This window comes from Danio rerio, chromosome 12, assembly GCF_049306965.1.
Source record: "Danio rerio strain Tuebingen ecotype United States chromosome 12, GRCz12tu, whole genome shotgun sequence".
NCBI lineage: Eukaryota > Metazoa > Chordata > Actinopteri > Cypriniformes > Danionidae > Danio > Danio rerio.
The window spans coordinates 46,640,001-46,662,500 of NC_133187.1; the positions used below are offsets into that span (position 1 = coordinate 46,640,001).

Sequence of the window (22,500 nt, forward strand, 5' to 3'; positions counted from 1 at the left end):
TGAACCGCCAACTTATCCAGCAAGTTTTTACGCAGCGCATGCCCTTCCAGCCGCAACCCATCTCTGGGAAATCCTTTTCATATAATAAATCTAAATAAATAAATGACATAAATAAAATATGCAGATCTTTTGATTAAGACACTTTTCCTATTATTATTATCACTGCTGATGGGACAAAATGTTTAGCTGTTTTGCTTTATATTTTTGTGATTTTTCTGATATTTTTTATGAAAATTAAATGTATAAGAACAGCATTTAATTAACATAGAAATCTGCTGCCACTTTCAATCAATTGATTTCACCCCTGTAGCTTAAAATGCATACATAATAAAGCTTAAATTAGTATTTAATACTTAACGACAGGTTATTATAAAAGCATTGATTAAATTATTAAACAAAGACATTTTTTGGAATTTTTTAAAATGCATATATATATATACATACATATATATATATATATATATATATATATATATATATATATATATATATATACATATATATAATAAAAAATAATAGCAACTCTGTGTGTATATATATATATATATATATATATATATATATATATATATATATATATATATATATATATATATACATACACACACACACAAAAACAGAGTTTCTATAATTTTTTTTTCCCTTTTGAAAGAAACTAACATTTCTATACACATTTATTAAAAAATTATGGAACTTAAATAATTACAACGATTTTAATTACTGATTAACTTCATGTGTGACAGCACTGTGTAAAACAAAGAGTTCAGCACATCACAACATCACATGCAAATATATGACCCATGACTTTATAATCTATCAAGGTAGTAGATAACAAGATTTTTGTTTTGTCACTGAACAGGACTCAGAGGTGTGTGTGTTAGTAAATGCATGTGTACTGTGTGTTACAGAAGGTGTTTGTGGGTGTGTGGGAGCAAAGCGAGCAATGGCAGCTATTTATGAAAATAAGTTGCGTGGGTTCAGGAGAACGTGGTGTTCCCTCGCTCACTGTGACAACCCATTCCCTCATCAAATTACTGCGGTAAAGCCCAAAACCAATCTGAGATTCACTACAGAACACACACCGAGCCCCACTGTAGATGTGATTAAACAGCAAGCAAATATACATGCATTCATTTGCTCGACTAACAGTTAATGTCAATTATCAAGACTAACTCTGCACCATCTACTCAAACACATCTGCTTTCCCTGAAGGATGCAGTAGTGCTTGCAAATATTGTATTTGAATGATGTACACATGTATTAAAATGTCAATGTTCTAGGTCAGCTTGTGTTCCCTCAGTTGATTTTATTACTAGGGAGATCATGAATTCTAAGACCTCTACCTGCTCACTTGATCCCCTACCAACTGTTTTAGGGTGCTTTCACACCTGCCTTATTAAGTTCGATTGAATCGCACTAGAGTTCGTTTTCACTTTTGGTACGGTTCGTTTGGGCAGGTGAGAATGCAGCAATCGTACTCGAGTGCGCACCAAAAGCGGACCAAATAAGCGTACCGAGACCTGCTTGAAGAGGTGGTCTCGGTACGCTTTCAAACGAACCCTGGAGCGGTTTGTTTGTGGTGAGAATATGATCCGTACTAAAACAGGTCCAACCGCAAAAAGTACTGCGACTTTTGGACTAATCCAGCTGCCGTAGACCGATGCGCTGTGCATTATGGTATATGGAGGAAAAATATTTGTTGACAGCATCTTACCAACAGAGAGGGGGAAACATTACCTGATGGATCGTTGCTAATATTTGCGCAAGATGAGCATGTCGCAGTTTAGCAAAATTAATTCACGCCTCCTTCCAAGTGACGAGCGACGCATTAAAACCCTGTTTTGCAGCCGCGCTTCATTCTCGAAATTTAAAGTTTGTCTAAAGCAGGCATACAAGTCTGTCTGTGTGTGTGTGCTTGGTGCTGTGTGTGTGTGTGTGTGTGTGTGTGTGTTTGTACAGACAGCTTGGCTGTCTGGACTGTATAGCTGGAGATTTTCGGTTTTGTTCTCCCCCGCTCTTTAGCGGGATCGGGCGCCGTGGCCAGAAAAATGGGCCGGGTTGGGCAGCGGGACAATAAATTCTTAATATAAGCGGGAGCGGTCGGGTTCGGGCTAAAACCTGGCGGGTGCGGGCGGGAGCGGCATTCAAAATTTGGTCCAGCGCAGATCTCTACGCTGAAGTTTAGATTTTCGAAAAGCGTTAAGCGCGTCAAACGTGTAAAACGCTCAATTCGCCCCACGCCATTCGCGCAATTTGCGCCATTCGCGCCGCGCCATTTGCGCGTATCGCACCGCAGGATGTCTATTCATGCGTTTGCATTGACTTAACATGTAAATCACTCGTGCTTGACGCGCATGCCGCATCTGGTGTGAACGCAGCATTAGCGTGCCCAGGCCCGATTGTAGTGTGAGTGCGGGCCGTCGGGGGAGACGGGAGGGGGGAGAAGCGTGCTTTGGCTCGGTTCGAGGCAACTGTACATAGTGTGAGTACGGCCTAATATATGGATGACTAATAATTCCTTAAAGTAAATGCCAGTAAAACTGAAGCCCTTCTGGTTGGCTCAAAATCAGTTTTATCCAAAGCTCAATCTTTTACCCTGCTTGTTGATAACTCCCCAGTCAATTTCTCAACCCACGTGAAAAGTCTTGTGGTTATACTGGATGGCATGCTCTCATTTAGTACTCAAAATATTAATATCTCACACTTTTTTCATTTGCGTAACATTGCAAGACTTCGCCCTTCTCTATCTCAACAAAGTACTGAAGTGCTTGTTCATGACTTGATTACATCACGGAATTATTACTACAGTTACAACTAAATTAACAACTACAGTTAATTTAGAATTAAGCGGCTAGGATAGTTACCTGCTCGCGTACTTCTGATCACATAACTCTAATTCTCTTTCACCTTCACTGGCTCCCTGTTCACTATCATATACAATACAAAATCCTCCTCTTAACATACAAAGCTCTTCATAACCTGACCCACCACTATCTTTCTGATCTTCTTCATTTGTTCACTCCTTCACGCTCTCTAAGATCATCTTATGCTGAACTGTTATCTGTCCCACACTTTAAGATGAAGTCATTTGTTGGCAGGGCTTTTAGCTGTACAGCACCAAGGTTATGGAATTCCCTGCCTTTGCGCATTCGCCAGATGGACTCTATTTCCAATTTTAAATCTCAGATAAAAAGGTTTTTGTTTAGGATAGCTTTTAATGATTTGCTGGTTTAATTTTATGCTGATTGTAATTTTTACTGCTTGTATTTTTATGATGTGTTTGTGATTTGCTGTAAGGTGTCGTGGAGTGCTTTGAAAGGCGCCTAAAAATAAAAGGTTTTATTATTATTATTATTATTATTAAATGTGCAAATTAAATTTTTTAAGAGCTTTGTGATTGGCATAACATTTAGGGTGTGCAATTTAAACCATTTAAGACATTAAGACATATATTTAAACATATATATATATTAGTGCTGTCAATCGATTAAAAAATTAACTAATTAATCGCACCTTTTTGAAAAATGTATCACGATTAATCGCATTTAAAACACTGAAACTTGTAATTTTGGCTATTCAAATGTAAAATTAATGTAAACCAAGACAAAAACTATTTAAATTCAAATTATAATTGTTATTAGAATTTTTTTTTTAACTTGTAACAGATTTCTTCTGTAAACAACATACCCACAATAAACCATCAAGATCCTGGCTTGACAGCCATATTTATTACAGAAATTAAAACACAGGCATGTTAATGACATTTAAATTTAAAAATTATCAATGCCAATTAAAAAAACATTGATTTCCATGTTGGATTCTAAGTGGACTGCAAAAAAATTCCAAAATACAGGAATTGCAGATATGGAAGATGGAAAATTATAATAATAAACAATTGAATACAAACTGTTGCACTCATTGTAAAGTTTTATTGCTGTGAGTTGAAAACATTAGTTATAGAGTAGAAACAATTTGGCTTAATCCTCCTTTACATTCATCCAGTTGCTAAGACTAGGAGTATCCCGCAAGTACACAGAGACTCCCAAATGCCCGTAAATGAATGATAATTTCTTGCAAACCGGTCGTTAAAAACATTGCACACCCCTCTCCCCCGCATCCCTCCTAGACTTCAGGTATGTCGCGCGCAACTCACACACAGACACACAATGACACAGACACACACACAACGCGCTGGAGTGACTCCCCTCAGATTCAACACGCATGATAGCGTTCATCAAATTTGCTTAAACTAAGCGTCCTAAAGAATTACTGCATTTCACAAGGATTCTGACACAACAACGCGAAGCATACGCTTTCGTTGCGTTTAATGAGGAAACACGCTAAACTTGGAGGGCTCATGCTGAAAGGCAGAGTAATGCCCTGTCTTTGACAGCTCGCGACTTCACCAGAGACTTTCTGAGTACATTCACATAAGACACCAATACTCCGGTTTTAATATGATTAAGATTATACTCTTATTAAAATTCTACCGTGTAGCCTAAGCAGATATTTTATTACCTTAAAGGAACACCGAGTCACGAAATGCAGAGGATTTTCTTTCTGTTCGCCATGCGGTATCAACTTACAACAGAAAGTTAAAAATGAAACACCCGAAATTGCATGAAACTCTGGATAACCTGTGATCCAACTAATTGTTTTATACTGAAACTTGCCTTCAAAAAGTGCTTCCTTGGTCTCATCCACATTTCTTGCATGTTAAACACACGTCCACCACAACAGGAAGTAAAAAAAACTGCAACTGTGTTAATTACGTTAATTTTTTTTAACGTGTTAAGTATTTAAAATTAATCGCATGCGTTAACGCACTAATTTTGACAGCGCTAATATATTTATATATATATATATATATATATATATATATATATATATATATATATATATAACAACATGTTAAATTAACTTCATAACTTCATGCATCACATTTGCAAATAAGAATCAATATAGTGCAGTTTGAATGTGAATATATTCTTAAACAGATCTACAAACTTATAAGAAATCATTATTATGCAAATAAATGCAGGACAAAAATATATATAATGCAAAAAATAACCCAAACGGGCATCAGTATGCTGAATTAATTTGAGTTTCAATACTTAATACTTCACATTCCATAAGTTTTACACATAATGCTAATGGCTAATGAATTTGAATACATTAAGCAGCATGTAACCATGTTTTAAAGAAGTCTAAGTGCTTTTCTACACTGTTTTGTTCTCAAACCTGCACTTGAAATAACTTTCAGAATGTCAGATGGGAAGTGCAAACTCTCGCTTACCTACAGAGGGAAAAAAAGCATCCTTCTCTAGAACTTCAACACTTAGAAATGGAAATGTGCATGAATTATTCCCGTCTGCGTCTTCAACTGTGAGCTATCCATTTCAATTATATGTGATACTGTGGATCCTGCTGCTGAACGAGAGTAGAGACTCTGCTATCATGCGCACGCTGAACGTTCATTTACCGGCGTGTGTGTTGGAGAGCAGGAATCAATGCACTGTGTTTACATCAGAAGCTCCTCAAAGGGTAAAAGCACGTATAGTCAGATAAACAAGCGTGTGGAATTACCTTGAGGAGTTTGGCGTGCAGCAGTAATGTGTATCCGGCTTCTGTATAGTTGTCACACTCTTTATGCAGGTCACACAGCTTATACAGGTACCTACACACACACACAATGTCATTAACAATCCGAACACAAACTCCATTACCAAAAAAAAAAAAAAAAAGCTCCAAGAACAAACTCACAGAGGCCACCAGTTCAGAGCAGCTCCAGAGTTCATGTTTGCTTGACATTCATATACTTTATGCTCCCAAACACAAGGAAACTTTAGTTCTTTCTACTTCAGATGCACTAAGATAGAAAATTGGAAAGGATTTTTTGCTGATTTTATCACGATTTGTCAAGTCCGTCTTTTTGTACTGAAAGCACTTCACTTTTTTTCCATGTTTCAGTCTTATTACAAAAAAAAAATTTTTAATTAATTTATTTCCTCAAAATTCTACACACAATACCCCATAATGGCAATGTGAAAAAGAGTTTTTGAAAGTTGCAAACTTATTAAAAATAAAAAAAGCTGTAAAAATCACCTGTACATCAGTATTCACAGCCTTTGCTCAATACTTTGTTGATGCACCTTTGGCAGCGATTACAGCCTCAAGCCTTTGTGAATATGATGCCCCAAGCTTGGCACACCTGTCTTTGGGAATTTTTGCTTATTCCTCTTTGCAGTGCCTTTCAAACTCTATCAGGTTGGATGGGAAGCGACGGTGTACAGCCAGTTTCAGATCTTTCCAGAGATGTTCAATTGGATTTAGGTCTGGGCTCTAGCTGGGCCACTCATGACATTTAAAGAGTTGTGGTGAAGCAACATTTTTTTTTATTGTGAGATCATGCAAACTCCACACAGAAATGCCAACTAACCCAGCTGGTACTTAACCAGTGACCTTCTTGCTGTGGGGCGACAGTGCTTACTGACTCTTCGGTTGCTGTTAAAGGTATGTTACCCAGCACCGTACTTATGGGCATTTATATCTACCTAATTTAAAATATTAACAGTTCTTGATCACAGTATGCAAACAAAAATTAGGAATTATTGGCAAGAAGACACTTTGAGTTTTACTATATATAAATGATGTGAAAGAAAAATTTTACTTTGTTCAATATTTCTTTAGTTTTAATCCTGAAAAAGCCTAAAAAAAAAAAACACCCAGTTATATCCGTGCATAGGGTGGCAGAATAGAGGTCCGCGACACCCGCGCGTCCTCAGTTATATCCGCGCATAGGGCGGCAGAATAGAGGTCCGCGACACGTCACTTCATTTTCATAACCGGTCACTTTCGTTTTCACATTGGGGTTGAGGGCGGCGTGATCGTCCTCTGCCTAGAGCAGCAGTTCAGCTTGCTCCGGCCCTGCAGATGAACAATGCAATAACATCCGTTATTGGCATAGAGCGCACATGCACAACTTTTGCGCATGGAAAAAAAACTTGCAATGCTTTTCTCACCACTTTTGGAGCTGGTAGCTACAGTTCAAGCAGAGCGAAAGCCGGGGATGTAGGAACACTGGAAGATGCTTTCACAACAACACCGTGGCGCCGCTTCAAGTGAGATTTCAGATTACTCGTACTGCCCGCGTATTTTACAGATGCGCGGCACATTTTGCAAATTGCATCTGTCCTGTCAAGTCGTCCATCCTTAAATCCATAATGTTGCCATACTTTAGATTTAAAACTCAGTGGGGAATAAAATGTTTGTTTTGCTTCTAGCGCTTTCTGAGGGCGCACCACTAGCTTCATCCGCACACCTGATACACTGAGTTGTAGTGTAAGTGTACACATCCGCAAATCCGTTGCTAAGGCTTACTTTATGTAGGTCGATTAAATTATGCGCCAAAAACAGGTTGACAACACTTGTTAATAAATAAAAAATACATTCTATATTAAAAATATAAGCTGTATCTCGGAAAAACCGATGCATCTCGCAAAAACCGATGCATCTCGATTTGCTTCCAAAATTTCATTCATCCTCTGCTGCTCAACCGATGCACTCGCATCGTGCACGCGCATGACCGCGTATCGATACATATCGGTTAATCTTCCCATCCCTAATTTCTATGATGCAGAGCTGAATATTCAGCAGTCAATCAATGGAAACACACATACAAACCACAGAGAGTTTCATATGCAGGTCAGGGTTAAATCGTGCATTTAGTAGGAAGGATATATAAAGCATCATACCTGATGTACATCTCTTCTCTTTCAATCTCCTTGTAGAAATTCTGCAAGTGAAAACAAGACACACACACAAGGTCATGTTCTCTTTACCTATTCATACTAAACACATCCAGACCGCAGTTCAGCGAATATACAAACTCAGACCGAAGGAGTATTTGAGAGATAATGTGCTCTGGGTGAATCCATCATCCTCGTTATAACATCTCCTTGTCCTTGTGCGTTTGGTTCCTGAACAGCGGCCAATGAGATGATAGCAGGAAAGTCATGTTTAACACATGAGGAGTCCGAAATCACCTTCAGATTTATGGGGATTTGTCTCTCAGTATACAGTTGAATTATTCAAGTCAGAATTATTAGCCCTCCTGAATTATGAGCCCCCCTGTATATTTGTTTCCCAATTTCTGGTTAATGGAAGATCTTTTTAAACAGATTTCTAAACATAATAGTTTTAATAACTCATTTCTAATAACTGATTTATTTCATCTTTGCCATGATGACAGTACATAATATTTAACTAGATATTTTTCAAGATACTAGTATTCACATGTAAGTGACACGTAAAGGCTTAACTAGGTTCATTAGGCAAGTTAGTGTAATTGGTCAAGTCATTGTATAAAAGAGGTTTGTTTATCTCGCAAAGATGTTTTGCGTTATCTCGCAAAGATGTTTTACGTTATCCCGCAAAGATGTTTTACGTTATCCCGCAAAGATGTTTTGTGTTCCCTTGCAAAGATGTTTTGTGTTCCCTCGCAAAGATGTTTTGCGTTATCTCGCAAAGATGTTTTACGTTATCTCGCAAAGATGTTTTGTGTTCCCCCGCAAAGATGTTTTACGTTATCTCGCAAAGATGTTTTACGTTATCTCGCAAAGATGTTTTACGTTATCCCGCAAAGATGTTTTGTGTTCCCTCGCAAAGATGTTTTACGTTATCCTGCAAAGATGTTTTGTGTTCCCTCGCAAAGAGGTTTTACGTTATCTCGCAAAGATGTTTTACGTTATCTCGCAAAGATGTTTTACGTTATCCCGCAAAGATGTTTTGTGTTCCCTCGCAAAGAGGTTTTGCGTTATCCCGCAAAGATGTTTTGTGTTCCCTTGCAAAGATGTTTTACGTTATCCCGCAAAGATGTTTTGTGTTCCCTCGCAAAGATGTTTTACGTTATCCCGCAAAGATGTTTTGTGTTCCCTCGCAAAGATGTTTTGCGTTATCTCGCAAAGATGTTTTACGTTATCTCGCAAAGATGTTTTACGTTATCTCGCAAAGATGTTTTACGTTATCTCGCAAAGGTGTTTTGCATTATCTCTCAAAGATGTTTTACGTTATCCCACAAAGATGTTTTGTGTTCCCTAGCAAAGATGTTTTGCTTTAATTCGCAGATGTTTTGTGTTCCCTCGCAAAGAGGTTTTGCGTTATCCCGCAAAGATGTTTTGTGTTCCCTCGCAAAGATGTTTTACGTTATCCCGCAAAGATGTTTTGTGTTCCCTCGCAAAGATGTTTTACGTTATCCCGCAAAGATGTTTTGTGTTCCTTCGCAAAGATGTTTTACGTTATCCCGCAAAGATGTTTTGCATTCCCTCGCAAAGATGTTTTACGTTATCCCGCAAAGATGTTTTGTGTTCCCTCGCAAAGATGTTTTACGTTATCCCGCAAAGATGTTTTGTGTTCCCTCGCAAAGATGTTTTACGTTATCCCGCAAAGATGTTTTGTGTTCCCTCGCAAAGATGTTTTACGTTATCCCGCAAAGATGTTTTGTGTTCCCTCGCAAAGGTGTTTTACGTTATCCCGCAAAGATGTTTTGCATTCCCTCTTAAAGATATTTTACGTTATCCCGCAAAGATGTTTTGTGTTCCCTCGCAAAGGTGTTTTACGTTATCCCGCAAAGATGTTTTGCATTCCCTCTTAAAGATATTTTACGTTATCCCGCAAAGATGTTTTGTATTCCCTCGCAAAGATGTTTTACGTTATCCCGCAAAGATGTTTTGCATTCCCTTGCAAAGATGTTTTACGTTATCCCGCAAAGATGTTTTGTGTTCCCTCGCAAAGATGTTTTACGTTATCCCGCAAAAATGTTTTGCATTCCCTCTTAAAGATGTTTTACGTTATCTCGCAAAGATGTTTTACGTTATCTCGCAAAGATGTTTTGCATTCCCTCACAAAGATGTTTTACGTTATCCCGCAAAGGTGTTTTGCATTATCTCGCAAAGATGTTTTGTGTTCCCTCACAAAGATGTTTTATGTTATCTCGCAAAGATGTTTTACATTATCCCGCAAAGATGTTTTGTGTTCCCCCGCAAAGATGTTTTACGTTATCCCGCAAAGATGTTTTGTGTTCCCCCGCAAAGATGTTTTACGTTATCCCGCAAAGATGTTTAACGTTATCTCGCAAAGATGTTTTGTGTTCCCTCACAAAGATGTTTTATGTTATCCCGCAAAGATGTTTTGCATTATCTCGCAAAGATGTTTTACGTTATCCCGCAAAGATGTTTTGTGTTCCCCCGCAAAGATGTTTTACGTTATCCCGCAGAGATGTTTTGTGTTCCCTCGCAAAGATGTTTTACGTTATCCCGTAAAGATGTTTAACGTTATCCCGCAAAGATGTTTTGTGTTCCCTAGCAAAGTTTTTTTGTGTTCCCTCGCAAAGATGTTTTGCGTTATCTCGCAAAGATGTTTTGTGTTCCCTAGCAAAGATGTTTTGCGTTCCCTAGCAAAGATGTTTTGCATTCCCTCGCAAAGATGTTTTGTGTTCCCTCGCAAAGATGTTTTGCGTTCCCTCGCAAAGATGTTTTGCATTATCTCTTAAAGATGTTTTACGTCAGGGGTCTCAAACTCGCGGCCCGCGGGCCATTTGCGGCCCTCAGTGCAATATTTTGTGGCCCGCGCCGACCGTTGTACTCTGACAGAATCAGCGGAGCAGGGAGAGAGAGCGCTCCCCGTTCCGCTGATTCTATCCGTACACAGCGCGCTTGTCACTCAATGCGCGTTGTCGCGCGCGTTCTGATCAGCTGTGTTGTCGCGCGCGTACTCAAGAGCGGTGTTATCGCGCGCCTACTGAAGGGCGGGACCGAGGGTGTGTCGCGTCGCAGGGGCACTTTTGATCATTTTGGAAGGGCACTTTCTATGCAAGACTAAAAAGGGCATGTGCTCTGCACAGGTTGAGCCCTATGTGTGCACGTGCCTGCCCTGCATCTTATTATAGGTAGATACAGACTGGTACAGACTGATGTGACTGGAGTGGGGTGGGGGTGTTTTATTTATACATATATACGCCTTTTTTTTAGGTAAGGGAATGGAAGTTTTGGGTGAGTTCCCCCACTTTTTTCCCTAGGACTTCAATAAGTCAAAGTACAGGTCTAGACTTAATGATGATCATCTTCAAGCCATACTGAGGGTCTCAACTGCTTCCGCTCTAAAGACAAATGTGGTTCAGATTTGTGAGAAGAAGCGCTGTCAAGTCTCTGGCAGCAAGAAGTAGGCAAAAGATGCCATGTTCAGAAGAACTGTTCATAATCTTCACTCAATGTTCTATTAATGTTCAGGATACTTTATGTTCAGAAGAAATAATTAAAACTGTTAATAATGACATTTGAGGACTTTTTTTTGTGAAATCCCTTATGCGGCCCAGCCTCACCCAGACTTTGCCTCCTGCGGCCCCCAGGTAAATTGAGTTTGAGACCCCTGTTTTACGTTATCCCGCAAAGATGTTTTGTGTTCCCTAGCAAAGATGTTTTGCTTTAATTCGCAGATGTTTTGTGTTCCCTAGCAAAGATGTTTTGTGTTCCCTCGCAAAGATGTTTTGCGTTCCCTCGCAAAGATGTTTTGTGTTCCCTCGCAAATATGTTTTGCATTATCTCTTAAAGATGTTTTACGTTATCCCGCAAAGATGTTTTGTGTTCCCTAGCAAAGATGTTTTGCTTTAATTCGCAGATGTTTTGTGTTCCCTCGCAAAGATGTTTTGCGTCATCTCTCAAAGATGTTCTGTGTTCCCTCGCAAAGAGGTTTTGCGTTATCTCGCAAAGATGTTTTTCATTATCTCGCAAAGATGTTTCTCCACAAACACTTCCTGTTCACTTCATGTAACCCCCCCATATTTCTGTCGAAATTCTCCCGTATTTTAACATTCTATCCCACTATCATCCTATCATTAAGTATTTCCCATATTTCTGATATATTTTTAATCTTGAAAGCACGCTGAAATTAATATTAAAATGTCTGCATCACTTTCTTTACATTAAAGCTGTGTGTCGATCGTCGCTTTTCATATGCAAACTCTGTACAATAAACTGATCCCAGATCAGCTTATATGAATAAGGGAAGGATACGCAATGACATAAAAACCCCAGGTAGCGAATCTCAGCAGTCCAGCCTCCGTTTTCAGACGTCTCCGTTTTCCCCCATCCACACTGAGACGGAGCAGCAGCGTTTTAGAATGAAAACGGCCTCTCCAGCATTTTCAAAACGCTCCGTTTTCGGCGCTCGAAAACTCCGGCGTAGTGTGGACGGATGGCATAACCGTAGCAAAATGTACGCATTTTCAAACTAAAACGCATTAGTGTGAATGGGGCCTGAGACACTGAGACAAGGGGGAAAGGGCTTCATGGCCCTTTAAGGGGGCTATTAATATTGACGTTAAAATGGTTTTTTAAAAAAAACTGCTTTTATTCTAGCCGAAATAAAACAAATAAGCTAATAATTCTGACTTCAACTCTATATGTGTGTCTCAGTATACATGTGTGTAGAAAAGCTTTCCTATGGTTTAAACAGTAAAGCACACCACTCACAATGTGCCAAGGTCATAGGTTTGATTCCCAGGGAACGCATGAACTGATAAAATGTAAATGTGCACTTTGAATGCAGCGCGAGTCTGGCGAATGCTAAAATGTAAGGATTCCTGCAACCAAGCAAGTGTTCATGTAGCTCATACAAATCATGATTATACAAAGTCTCTGAAATGGGGTTAAAGTGCCCTTTCTGCGCTTTGTCGAATATTATCTTTCAAAGAGTGTGAATTGTAGCTGTTTGCGCATGTAAAAGGTCACGACAAATGGATTTATTGTCAGGCAAAAGAAGAAATTAAACCATCTAAAATGAACTCCTGTACAAACCTACATGAAGTTGGCAACTAATTTGCATAATGCCAGACTATAGTCTTCATTTGCTGCCTTTAAACAATGTCTACTCTGACCTTGAAACACTGTTAGCTGTAGATGAAACTGGAATAGTATGGTTCATGTTATACTTTGCTGCAAGTGTTCAAACTTTACATTTAGTAATGGGCACTTGATTTTGACCAATCACAATAGACTGGACTCCAATTAGAGCAGAGGAGGGTCTTATAAGGGCAGGGTTTAGAGAGATCAGAGCTACCGACCAAACAGTTCAGACACTGAGAGAAAGACGCTGATGCTACACTTTTATTTACGTTTGTTCTTTTGAATTAATGAATATGGTACCCCTTTTCAATTTTTAATATTGAGAAGTTTAAATAGACCATTTTGAGGGATGTAAACAAAAACAATGGTCACAATGTATTTCCTGTATTATATTTTTAATTGCTTCCGAGTCTCCAAAAAGTGTCACATATTGATAAATAATGTTTTCCCTACTGAAAAAAAACTGCTTAAACCAGCCTAGGCTGGTTGGCCGGTTTAAGCTGGTCGACCAGGCTGATTTTAGATGGGTTTTGGCCATTTTCAGGCTGGTTTCCAGCCATTTCCAGCCTGGTCTTAGCTGACCAGAGTGGTTTAAGCTAGACATAGCTGGTTTTAGCTGGGCTTCCAGCCTGGCAAGGCTAGTCAAGCTTGTTTTAACTGGTCATCTCCCAGCCTAACCAGCTAAGACCAGGCAGGAAATTGCTGAAACAACCTGGAAATGGCCAAAACCCCTCTAAAACCAGGCTGGTTGACCAGATAAACCAACCAGTCTAGGCAATTTCCTTTCATCTATACATGCACATATAAAACATTTAAACTGTCTATAAAATCGCGTGTCATTTTCTTTTTGTTAACATGCGTTAAATTGTCCATGTCAAATAAAACCTAAATTAAACTGGAGTTTTCTTTTAAAAACATCCTAACATTATCAGCTCGCAATGAATCTTAAATTGTTTGAGGCCGCAAAGGATCTACTCGTTGTGTCCTTCATTATCTGGGAAACTAAGGACACATTTTGAGGCTACATTTGATGGAGCCTTCAAAACGAGACAGCTTCGTTGTGCTGTGATGATGCTGTGCCCTTCGAATGCATCCTTTAGAGGATGCAGCCTCTGAAATAAAGCACAGCTTAACTTACATTTGGTATATTTTCTTATTTGTTTTTTAAAAACTTTCAAAAGATTGGCTTGATGTTATGATGGAAACCCGGCTAGTGAGAAGCCATTTGTGAAAAGCACTGTCCGTTCAGTATTCTTAAGGCTATACAAACTCAAAAATAGCTTTGCTTTGGCTAGATTTCCTTCGAAATGATGTCATTTCAATAAATGAATTCATTATTTTTTGAGTTTGAGTGAGAGATTAAGAGTCAGACGTTCTCCTCACCAGCACGTTAACTGTGCAGCTCATGCGGTTCTCCTTGTTTTCATCATGCATGATGGTCCTGTAGTCCAGGAGTCTCTCCAACAGACGCACCACCAGAGTCACGAAGGTTTCACCAGTCTTAGCCAGATACTTGTGCTTTCTGCAGTGCTCCAACAAACTGTCACAAACATACACATTAAGGATGGATGTCCTTATATAACATAATACAGAAGCATTTGCAAAGTATGTCAAGTAACAATTTAAGAAATTGAAATAGCCCAGCACTTGAATATACTGTAAATGACCACTAATCAGGGGTGGACTCAGTGATTTAGGATGTACTCACACTATGTACAGTTGCCTTGAACCAGGCTAAAGCACGCTTGTCCCCCCTCCTGTCTCCCCCGGTGGCCGGTACTCAAATTTCATTCGGGCCTGGGCTTGCTTACGTCATCTATGCTGCGCTGTTCAGTAAGCGATTTTCACTCAGCACAGTGGAGATTTCTTTAGTTATATAGTTTAAGTCGTTTGATATGCAGGGACAAGCAGTCAGATATTTCGCCGAACAGTTCCGCCACTTTTGATGCTCATTAACAACCATAAAGGTCTCGTGCTGCAGGTATTAGGAGGTTTGCTGAAGGTGCAGCTGTCGTGCAGTGAGGGGTTTGCGTCTTTAATAATCTCCCACAGTTTGCATTCACTGTACAGTAGGAATAATTAATAAATCCATATCAAACAGTCCCTTAAAAGTCACGTCTCGCTTTTAGTTTCAGGCACAGGCACGTTTTGCACTCACACTACAAGCGTACCTCGCCAAAGCCCAAGCGAACCGTGCTCTGGCACACCTCTTCCAACCAGGCCAGGGCCGGCTAAAGCCTGATTTATACTTCTGCGTCAAGTGACCGGCGTAACCCACGGCGCATGTGGCTGTGCATTTATACTTCTGCGCGCTGTCTCTGTTGGTCTGCATTAACACTTCAGAAACGCTAGTGGGCAGTGAGGTGTAAATGTTCCTCTGTGTCGAGTTTCTTCGCTGTTGTTTTGCTTTTCCTGAACACTTCCGGGATGTACAAGTGGCTCAAACTCGCTCATTTTGAGGCAGGAACCGGCGGACGTGCAGCAACTTTAACTATAAGGTAAACACAAAACAAAACTTTCCATCCGGAGCTTCTTCACGGGACTCCACACTTGTAAACAATCGCTAGATTGGGTTCACGCCATTCGCACGGATCTCGGTCCCGCCCCGACTCGTCAGCCGACCAATCACAGAGCTTGCACTACGCATTGTTGCGACGTGTAGAAAATTTTTTGAGAGGTGCACGTCAGTGACGGCCACGGCGAAGGGCTATGCGTCAGTGCCGTAGCATACGCCGGTGTTTGACGCAGAAGTATAAATCAGCCTTAAGTGAACTGTTCCTGAGCCCGATTCAGTGCACTTACACTTCTCAAACGATCTGGGAAATGGGCCTGGGCACGGTTCAGATAGCACAGTGTGAGTACGCCCTTAGGGGCCCCCTTTAACAATTCCAGGTACATGGCCCTAGCATTAAAATTCAAACCACCCTCACCTTTCTCTATAGACATTTTTTTTTTCTGTAGATTTTTTTTTCTTTTTTTTTTTGTTAATAAACTTATGAATTAATTGAATACAATAAATTCACCAAAAAGAAATAAATAAAACACAAATGAACTATACGTACTGTATGGGTTATTAGCCATATTTGTGATTAAATTTTGATATTTTCATGTGCAAATGTAGGAAAAATGTGAAAGGAACATTCCAATATTCATGGGGGCCCCTGGTTTTAAAAATAATGACATTAAAATCTTACAAAATATGATAGAAAATTCATAAGAGCGCTATATTACTAATATGTGCTACTTGGCATTGGTCAGGGCCCTAAATCTCTAGGGCCCCAAGCAGCTGCTTACTTTGCTTATTGGTTAAGTCCACTCGCCACTAATATGAGTTATTTTAAATTAAAATGCAGCTTTAAATGAATGCTCAATGAGTTAGCTAAAATATTATTGATTAATATTGACCATTTGCACATATGAATCAAGATCAACAGGATCAAGAACATGTCATTTACAGGTTTTTATATATCAAGCTTACATTATATTTTAGACTGTTTTCAGTTTAATGTTGCTAATTTTCTATGAAGCCTGTATTGTTTTTATTAAATGTATTTAAAAATGTAAATTAATAGATGACTAAATTGTTATTATTATTATTATTTTATTTTTTATTTTTTTTATTTCACTTAATGTCTATTTTGTTTGAAAAGCAAAGAAAAATATATTTAAATTTTTATTATATTTTATTTTATTTTTAGTGATAATAAAACCTGTTAAATATTTATTGAGATTAAATAAAACTAAATTAAATCAGGCTAGTTATTTACATTTAAATGCAAATTAAATATATTTAAATAAACTTCATATGTTTAATATGAAATATTTATAAGATTAAAAATGTAAATTAATTAGGGTCAGTTTTAATTTGATGTTGCATTAAAAGGCACAAATTGTTCTGCTCTGCTGCTTCATATAATTATCATATTAACATCACCATCTGTGTGTGTGTGTGTGTGTGTAGTGAGTCTGTGTAGTAGGGCTATGAGTGTGTGCTTGTGTGTGTGCGCTCACATCTTCTGGAAGAGGATTTTGTACTGTTCATCTCCGCGGCCTCCCTCCACCTCGTGATCCAGCTTGGTGATGATCTCGTTCTCAAACTGCAATTAAACACAGCAGCCGTAAATAAGGAGCATGGCTAATCTTTCATTTGATTACGGTGATTCCTCCCAGCCCTCCTCTCTCTCTCCTCCTCCTGCGTTTTCTCCAGTCTCCTGCTCTGTGTCAAAGAGTAATCAGCCCATATCAGTCACACTTACTGAGAGAGCCACTTTATCTGCTCCTTACCATCACTGAACTGCTTCACAGACAGACAGATAAACAGACAGATAGACTGAAAGACAGACAGTTAGAAGGACAGAGATAAACAGATAGAAATACAGACATAAAAATGGACAGACAGACAGACCAACCAAAAGACAGACACACAGACAGACAGACTGATAGACAAGCATATGGATGGACAGACAGACAGATCAACTGACAGTCAGAAAGACAGACAGACGTATGGACAGAAAGGAAGACATTTAGATAGACAGACAGAATAACAGATAGACAGACATGTACGCAAACAGAAAGACAGATATATGAATGTAAAGATAGACAGACAATTAGGCAAATGGAAAGACAGACAGATGGACAGACGGACAGACGAATAACAAACTGATAAAAAATGCAGATGTATGAATGGACAGACAGATGGAAAAAACAGATGGAAAAACATGTATGAATGGACAGACAGACAAATGGACGGACAGACTGATGGAAAAACAGATGAGAAAACGAATGTTTGAATAAACAGACAGACATATGGAAAGGCAGACAGACAGAAAGACAGACAAAAGAACAGAAATAGACAGATGAAGAACAAACAGATGAAAATAAAAACAGACAGACAGACAGACAGACAGACAGACAGACAGACAGACAGACAGACAGACAGACAGATAGATAGATAGATAGATAGATAGATAGATAGATAGATAGATAGATAGATAGATAGATAGATAGATAGATAGATAGACAGATAGACAGTTGGACAGACAGACAGAACAACAGATAGACAAATGGAAATATAATGCTTGAAAAGCCAGAAAGACAGAAAAACCGATGTATATATGTATAGAGAGAGACAGACAGACATACAGAAAGACAGACAGACAAAAAAAATTGTTTGAATGGACAGACAGACAGATGGAAATAAATACAGACAGACAGTAAAAACAGATGGAAACAGATGTTCAAAATGACAGACAGACAGTCAGACATACAGACAGACAGACACACACAGACAGAGAGAGAGAGAGAGAGAGAGAGAGAGAGACAGACAGACAGACAGTAAAAACAGATAGAAACAGATGTTTGAATGAACAGACAGACAGATGGAAAGACAGAGACACAGAAAGACAGACAAAAAACAGCAATAGACAAATGAAGAACAAATAGACACAAAAACAGATGAATAGACAAAAGTACAGACAGATGGACTGAAAAACAGATAAAAAAAAACAGACAGACGCATGGACAGATGCATGAACAGACAGACAGACAGACAGACAGATGAAAAACAGAGAAAAAAAACTGACATTTAGATAAACAGACAGACAGACAGAGACAGACGGAAAAACAGTCTGAAAACAGATGTCTGAATGGATAGACAGACAGACAGAAAGACAGAGACAGACAAACAGATAGACGGACAGAAAAACAGACAGACAGACAGACAGACAGACAGAAAACAAACAGATGGGAAAACAGACATATGGTTGTACAGACAGACGGGCGGGCAGACATCCAGACGAATGCTAAAACAGACAGATGGGGAGGGGAGAGACATACAAATGAACTGACAGACAGACAGACAGACAGACTGACAGACAGACAGACAGCCAGACAGACAGACAGACAGACAGACAATTGTTTAAAATACAAGACAAGTTAAACAGTGAAGACCAAGGTCATAGGATGCTGAAGTGTTTTTCTACACACACAGGCCTGTTTAGCAGTTTCTTTAATAACCCGTTCAATCCAGCCATTACCTTTTCCTCTAAACTATATATATAGTTCATTAATTAAACCAAAGGCTCAAAATCCACTGCACAAGATGTGACTGACACTCAGTGCGTCATTACTTGCATTAACCACAGCGTTATGCAGCCCTCAGTATGCATCTCATTTTAATGATATCCTCGTACGTCCCACAGGACAGACAGGTCTGAGCACGCAGATACTCACTGATCCTGTGAGGCTCATCTCAAACTCCTGCTGCAGTTTACTCGGAAAATAAATGAAAGTGAACTCTCACATCTGTAGATCATCATAGCAGCAAAGCGTATCAGAGGAAGCCGAGGAACCGTAACCTTCCTGCAGTGATCTTTGAGCTACATGAAGAGCTCTGCGGGACGTCACACACCCACTGCATTCTAATTTGTGCACTATATAGTATGCAAGATGAGTTTTGGCACATACTAAGATAATACTGTGATGAATTGAGAACGCAACGGATAGATTTTAAGACTAATGTTTTCAAGTGCATAACAGAAGTGGTCCTTCAAAGACGTGGAAACTAGCTATTTTTAAAATCCACACATGTCTATTAGTACGTTGTGACTGTTTACTTGAAGAGTATACTTGGAAAAACCTGAAGTAATGTAAAGATTGTGTGCCTAAAAGGGACAGTTCACACAACATGACCCCCCAAAACAAATTACTCAGTATTTACTCACCCTCGAGTTGGTTCTAAACATTGGAAACACTTTACTTTGATGGTCCCTATTGCACATTTTGTTGACTAAAAGTTGCATTGCAGCGACATGCTAATTACTTCTAATTTGAGTATCAGTAGACTGTTTGCTTAATATCTGCTGATACTGCTCCTTCAACAGACATTTAACTGACTATAAGAAACTTTGCAAGAACATGCTATGTTGATTTTTAAGTAAAGTCAATGCAAAGGCGTGAATAGACATCCTGCGGGCCGATACACACGAATGACGTGGCGCAAATAACACGAATTGAGCGAATGGCGTGGAGCGAAATGAACGTTTTGCACATTTGACGTGCTTCAATTGCGCAAACCGCTCAGGTTCGAAAATCTAAACTTTACTGGACATTCGCGCCACGTTAACCAATCAGGAGCTTGCTCTTCTCGGGGCATGATTATGATGTAGCGCCTGTTGTTGGTGTCCCGGGGGAAACTCCTCCTGCACACACCGACAACAGTTCATCAAACTTGGCTCAGTCAGAAGCATCGCTGAAAGCTTCCAGCATCCAGTTAAAGTTTCTGGAGGAGTTTATGAGCTCACAGAGCTGGGTGCACCTCTGAAAGGATCTAGTGGACTCCAAATGAATCAATGCTGTTTTTCAGCCTTTATAAAGCGCATAATCACAGTTATTCTCTCAATAAAATCCATGTTAGCTATTTAGCAATAAAGTTACAGTCTCCGGGCAGACAGAAGCCCTGCTCTACAACAAATCTGCATCTGTTGTGAAGTGAATTTTATGCGCGAATGAAGCAGATTTGACACGCGAATAAAGCGGATTGTGACACGTGAATGAAGCGAATAAACTTAAATGTTGACGTGCCTATTTACGTGCGAATAACCTAAACCTAAACCTTTATGAGTTTCACACAAAAAATAGGATATTTTGAGAAAAGCTGAAAGTCACTGACTTCCATACATTGCCAATCAAATATAAAATACAGAATTTTGATTTTTGGGTCATCTACATCTTTAATATTTCAATAAATGTCTAACCTTCTAATTTCATGGTGCAGTCTGCAACCCAGTGGTTGAACTAGGTATTGCACCCCTGGTTCAAAACATGCACGAGAAGGTTGCCAGACTGACAAAACCAAAAAAAGACTGATTTAAGTCGTGTTCTAAATAAAAGCAACGGCACGCGATAGTAGGCATATTTTCGATATTAAAGAGTTTTTGTCCTAACCAGCACCAGAAATTCATATTTTTAAATCTACTTTTCTATTTCTTGGATCTGAACAACAGAGAACTGTCAATAATCACCTCAGGTACATCTAATTTGTTTTATTCAGTGTTAAATGCTAATAATGTGAGTCTAAATGACATTTCACATGACATTTATTGCCATACTACTGAAAGCAGCAGCAGATAGTTCATCTCAGATCTAGAAAATAAATTAAACCATTTGAAATTGAACTTCAGAGCTGTGACTGTGCAAGTCAACACATATCAGTGATTTAGCATCTACATTTAATAATGTTAAAGAGGTTTAATATGTATTAATTAGATTATACACCTTACCATTTTGTCAGAGGGCAGTGAGTGCACTATTCTGTGTTTCCGAATGGCTATATTTAAATTACTGTCATGTTGCGTCTGGTCAGACAGCTAAATTGCTTCTCACTGCAAATCTCGTCACGTAGAGTGTTGTTAAGACAAGACCTAAAGTTTACGTTCGTTATGTTTAAGCTATTATAATAACCACCTCATGTGGAACTCTGAATCTGTGTCTCATTTCGGAGGCTGCTACTGTCCACCGGAGGTCGCATTTGCGGTCATGGACGCATGCTTTGAGATCCTTCATGACTGAATGAATCACAACAATGCAACTCAGGGAGCTGTAGTATAATTGGCTAAATTGGCCAAGGGCGGGTTAATAGAACCAAAACAATAACAGCTGTTCCGGCACATACAAAGCAGAATATCTGACTTTCAGATAAACAAGAATGTTCACTTAGCATATTTCTTCAATATCTGCAAACATATTATGGTATTTCTACGCTTTAGAAGAGTCACTTACATACAGCACCTTTAATCAAGCTGTTGTTGTATATTTGTTTTGGCTAAGGTACCTAACAATTTTGAATTTGAAAGAAAAGGCTGCTCTTCATACAGCAAGAACGTGTTAAACTGATGTGTGAGAGGAACACTGACCGTCTGGAAGCAGCGTCTGAAGTGAAACTCGCACTGCATCATGTCAAAAAAGATGGGAATAGTGGCTTTTCGCAGCTCGATCTCCGGAACCAGCGTCATCTCCAGAATGGGACCCACCATCTCCGGGATGAACTTGATCTTGTGTGGACCTGCAGGAGGTTCAGATGAAACGAATTATTTGTGTGAGTAATCAAAATGCACAATGTTTATTTTGCTAGCAAACATTGCTATTGTTTAGCTGTCTGACCATTAGCTTCTGTGTTTTAAGACCTAGTCCGTCTCTGATGATGTTAGTTTGATGACTTCAGCCATGGTATTTTTAACCACGCCCCTTCTTGCAGTTAGTTTGATATAAGGTAATGATATTTAAAGAAAAGCCCCGCCCCCAACTCAATATTCAGGTTCAGTAGGAAGTACACTCACCGGCCACTTTATTAGGTATACCTTACAAGTACTAGGCTGGACCCTTTTTATCTTCAGAACTGCCTTAATTCTTCGTGGCATGGATTCAACAAGGTGCTGGAAATATTCCTCAGAGATTTTGCTCCATATTGACATGATAATATCACGCAGTTGCTGCAGATTCGCCGGCTGCACATCCATGTTGTGAATCTCTCGTTCCACCACATCACAAAGGTGCTCTATTTGATTGAGAGCTGGTGACCTTTAAGGCCATTTGAGTACAGTGA

General features: G+C 39.2%; 1 protein-coding gene across 3 annotated transcripts in view; it reads right to left on the reverse strand.

Moving 5' to 3' along the window:
- dock1 (dedicator of cytokinesis 1) overlaps nucleotides 1–22,500 on the reverse strand; it is a 525,870-nt gene that overhangs the window by 135,380 nt on the left and 367,990 nt on the right. For all 3 annotated transcript variants that reach the window (XR_012387688.1, XM_073917871.1, NM_001110011.1), the window contains 5 exon segments: nucleotides 21,812–21,960; nucleotides 16,911–16,996; nucleotides 14,283–14,439; nucleotides 7,755–7,795; nucleotides 5,587–5,677 (listed from right to left, as the gene is read on the reverse strand). Coding sequence is in view for 2 of the 3 variants with exons in the window: in XM_073917871.1 (XP_073773972.1) it covers nucleotides 5,587–5,677; nucleotides 7,755–7,795; nucleotides 14,283–14,439; nucleotides 16,911–16,996; nucleotides 21,812–21,960 (524 nt within the window). In the remaining variant the exon portion in view is untranslated.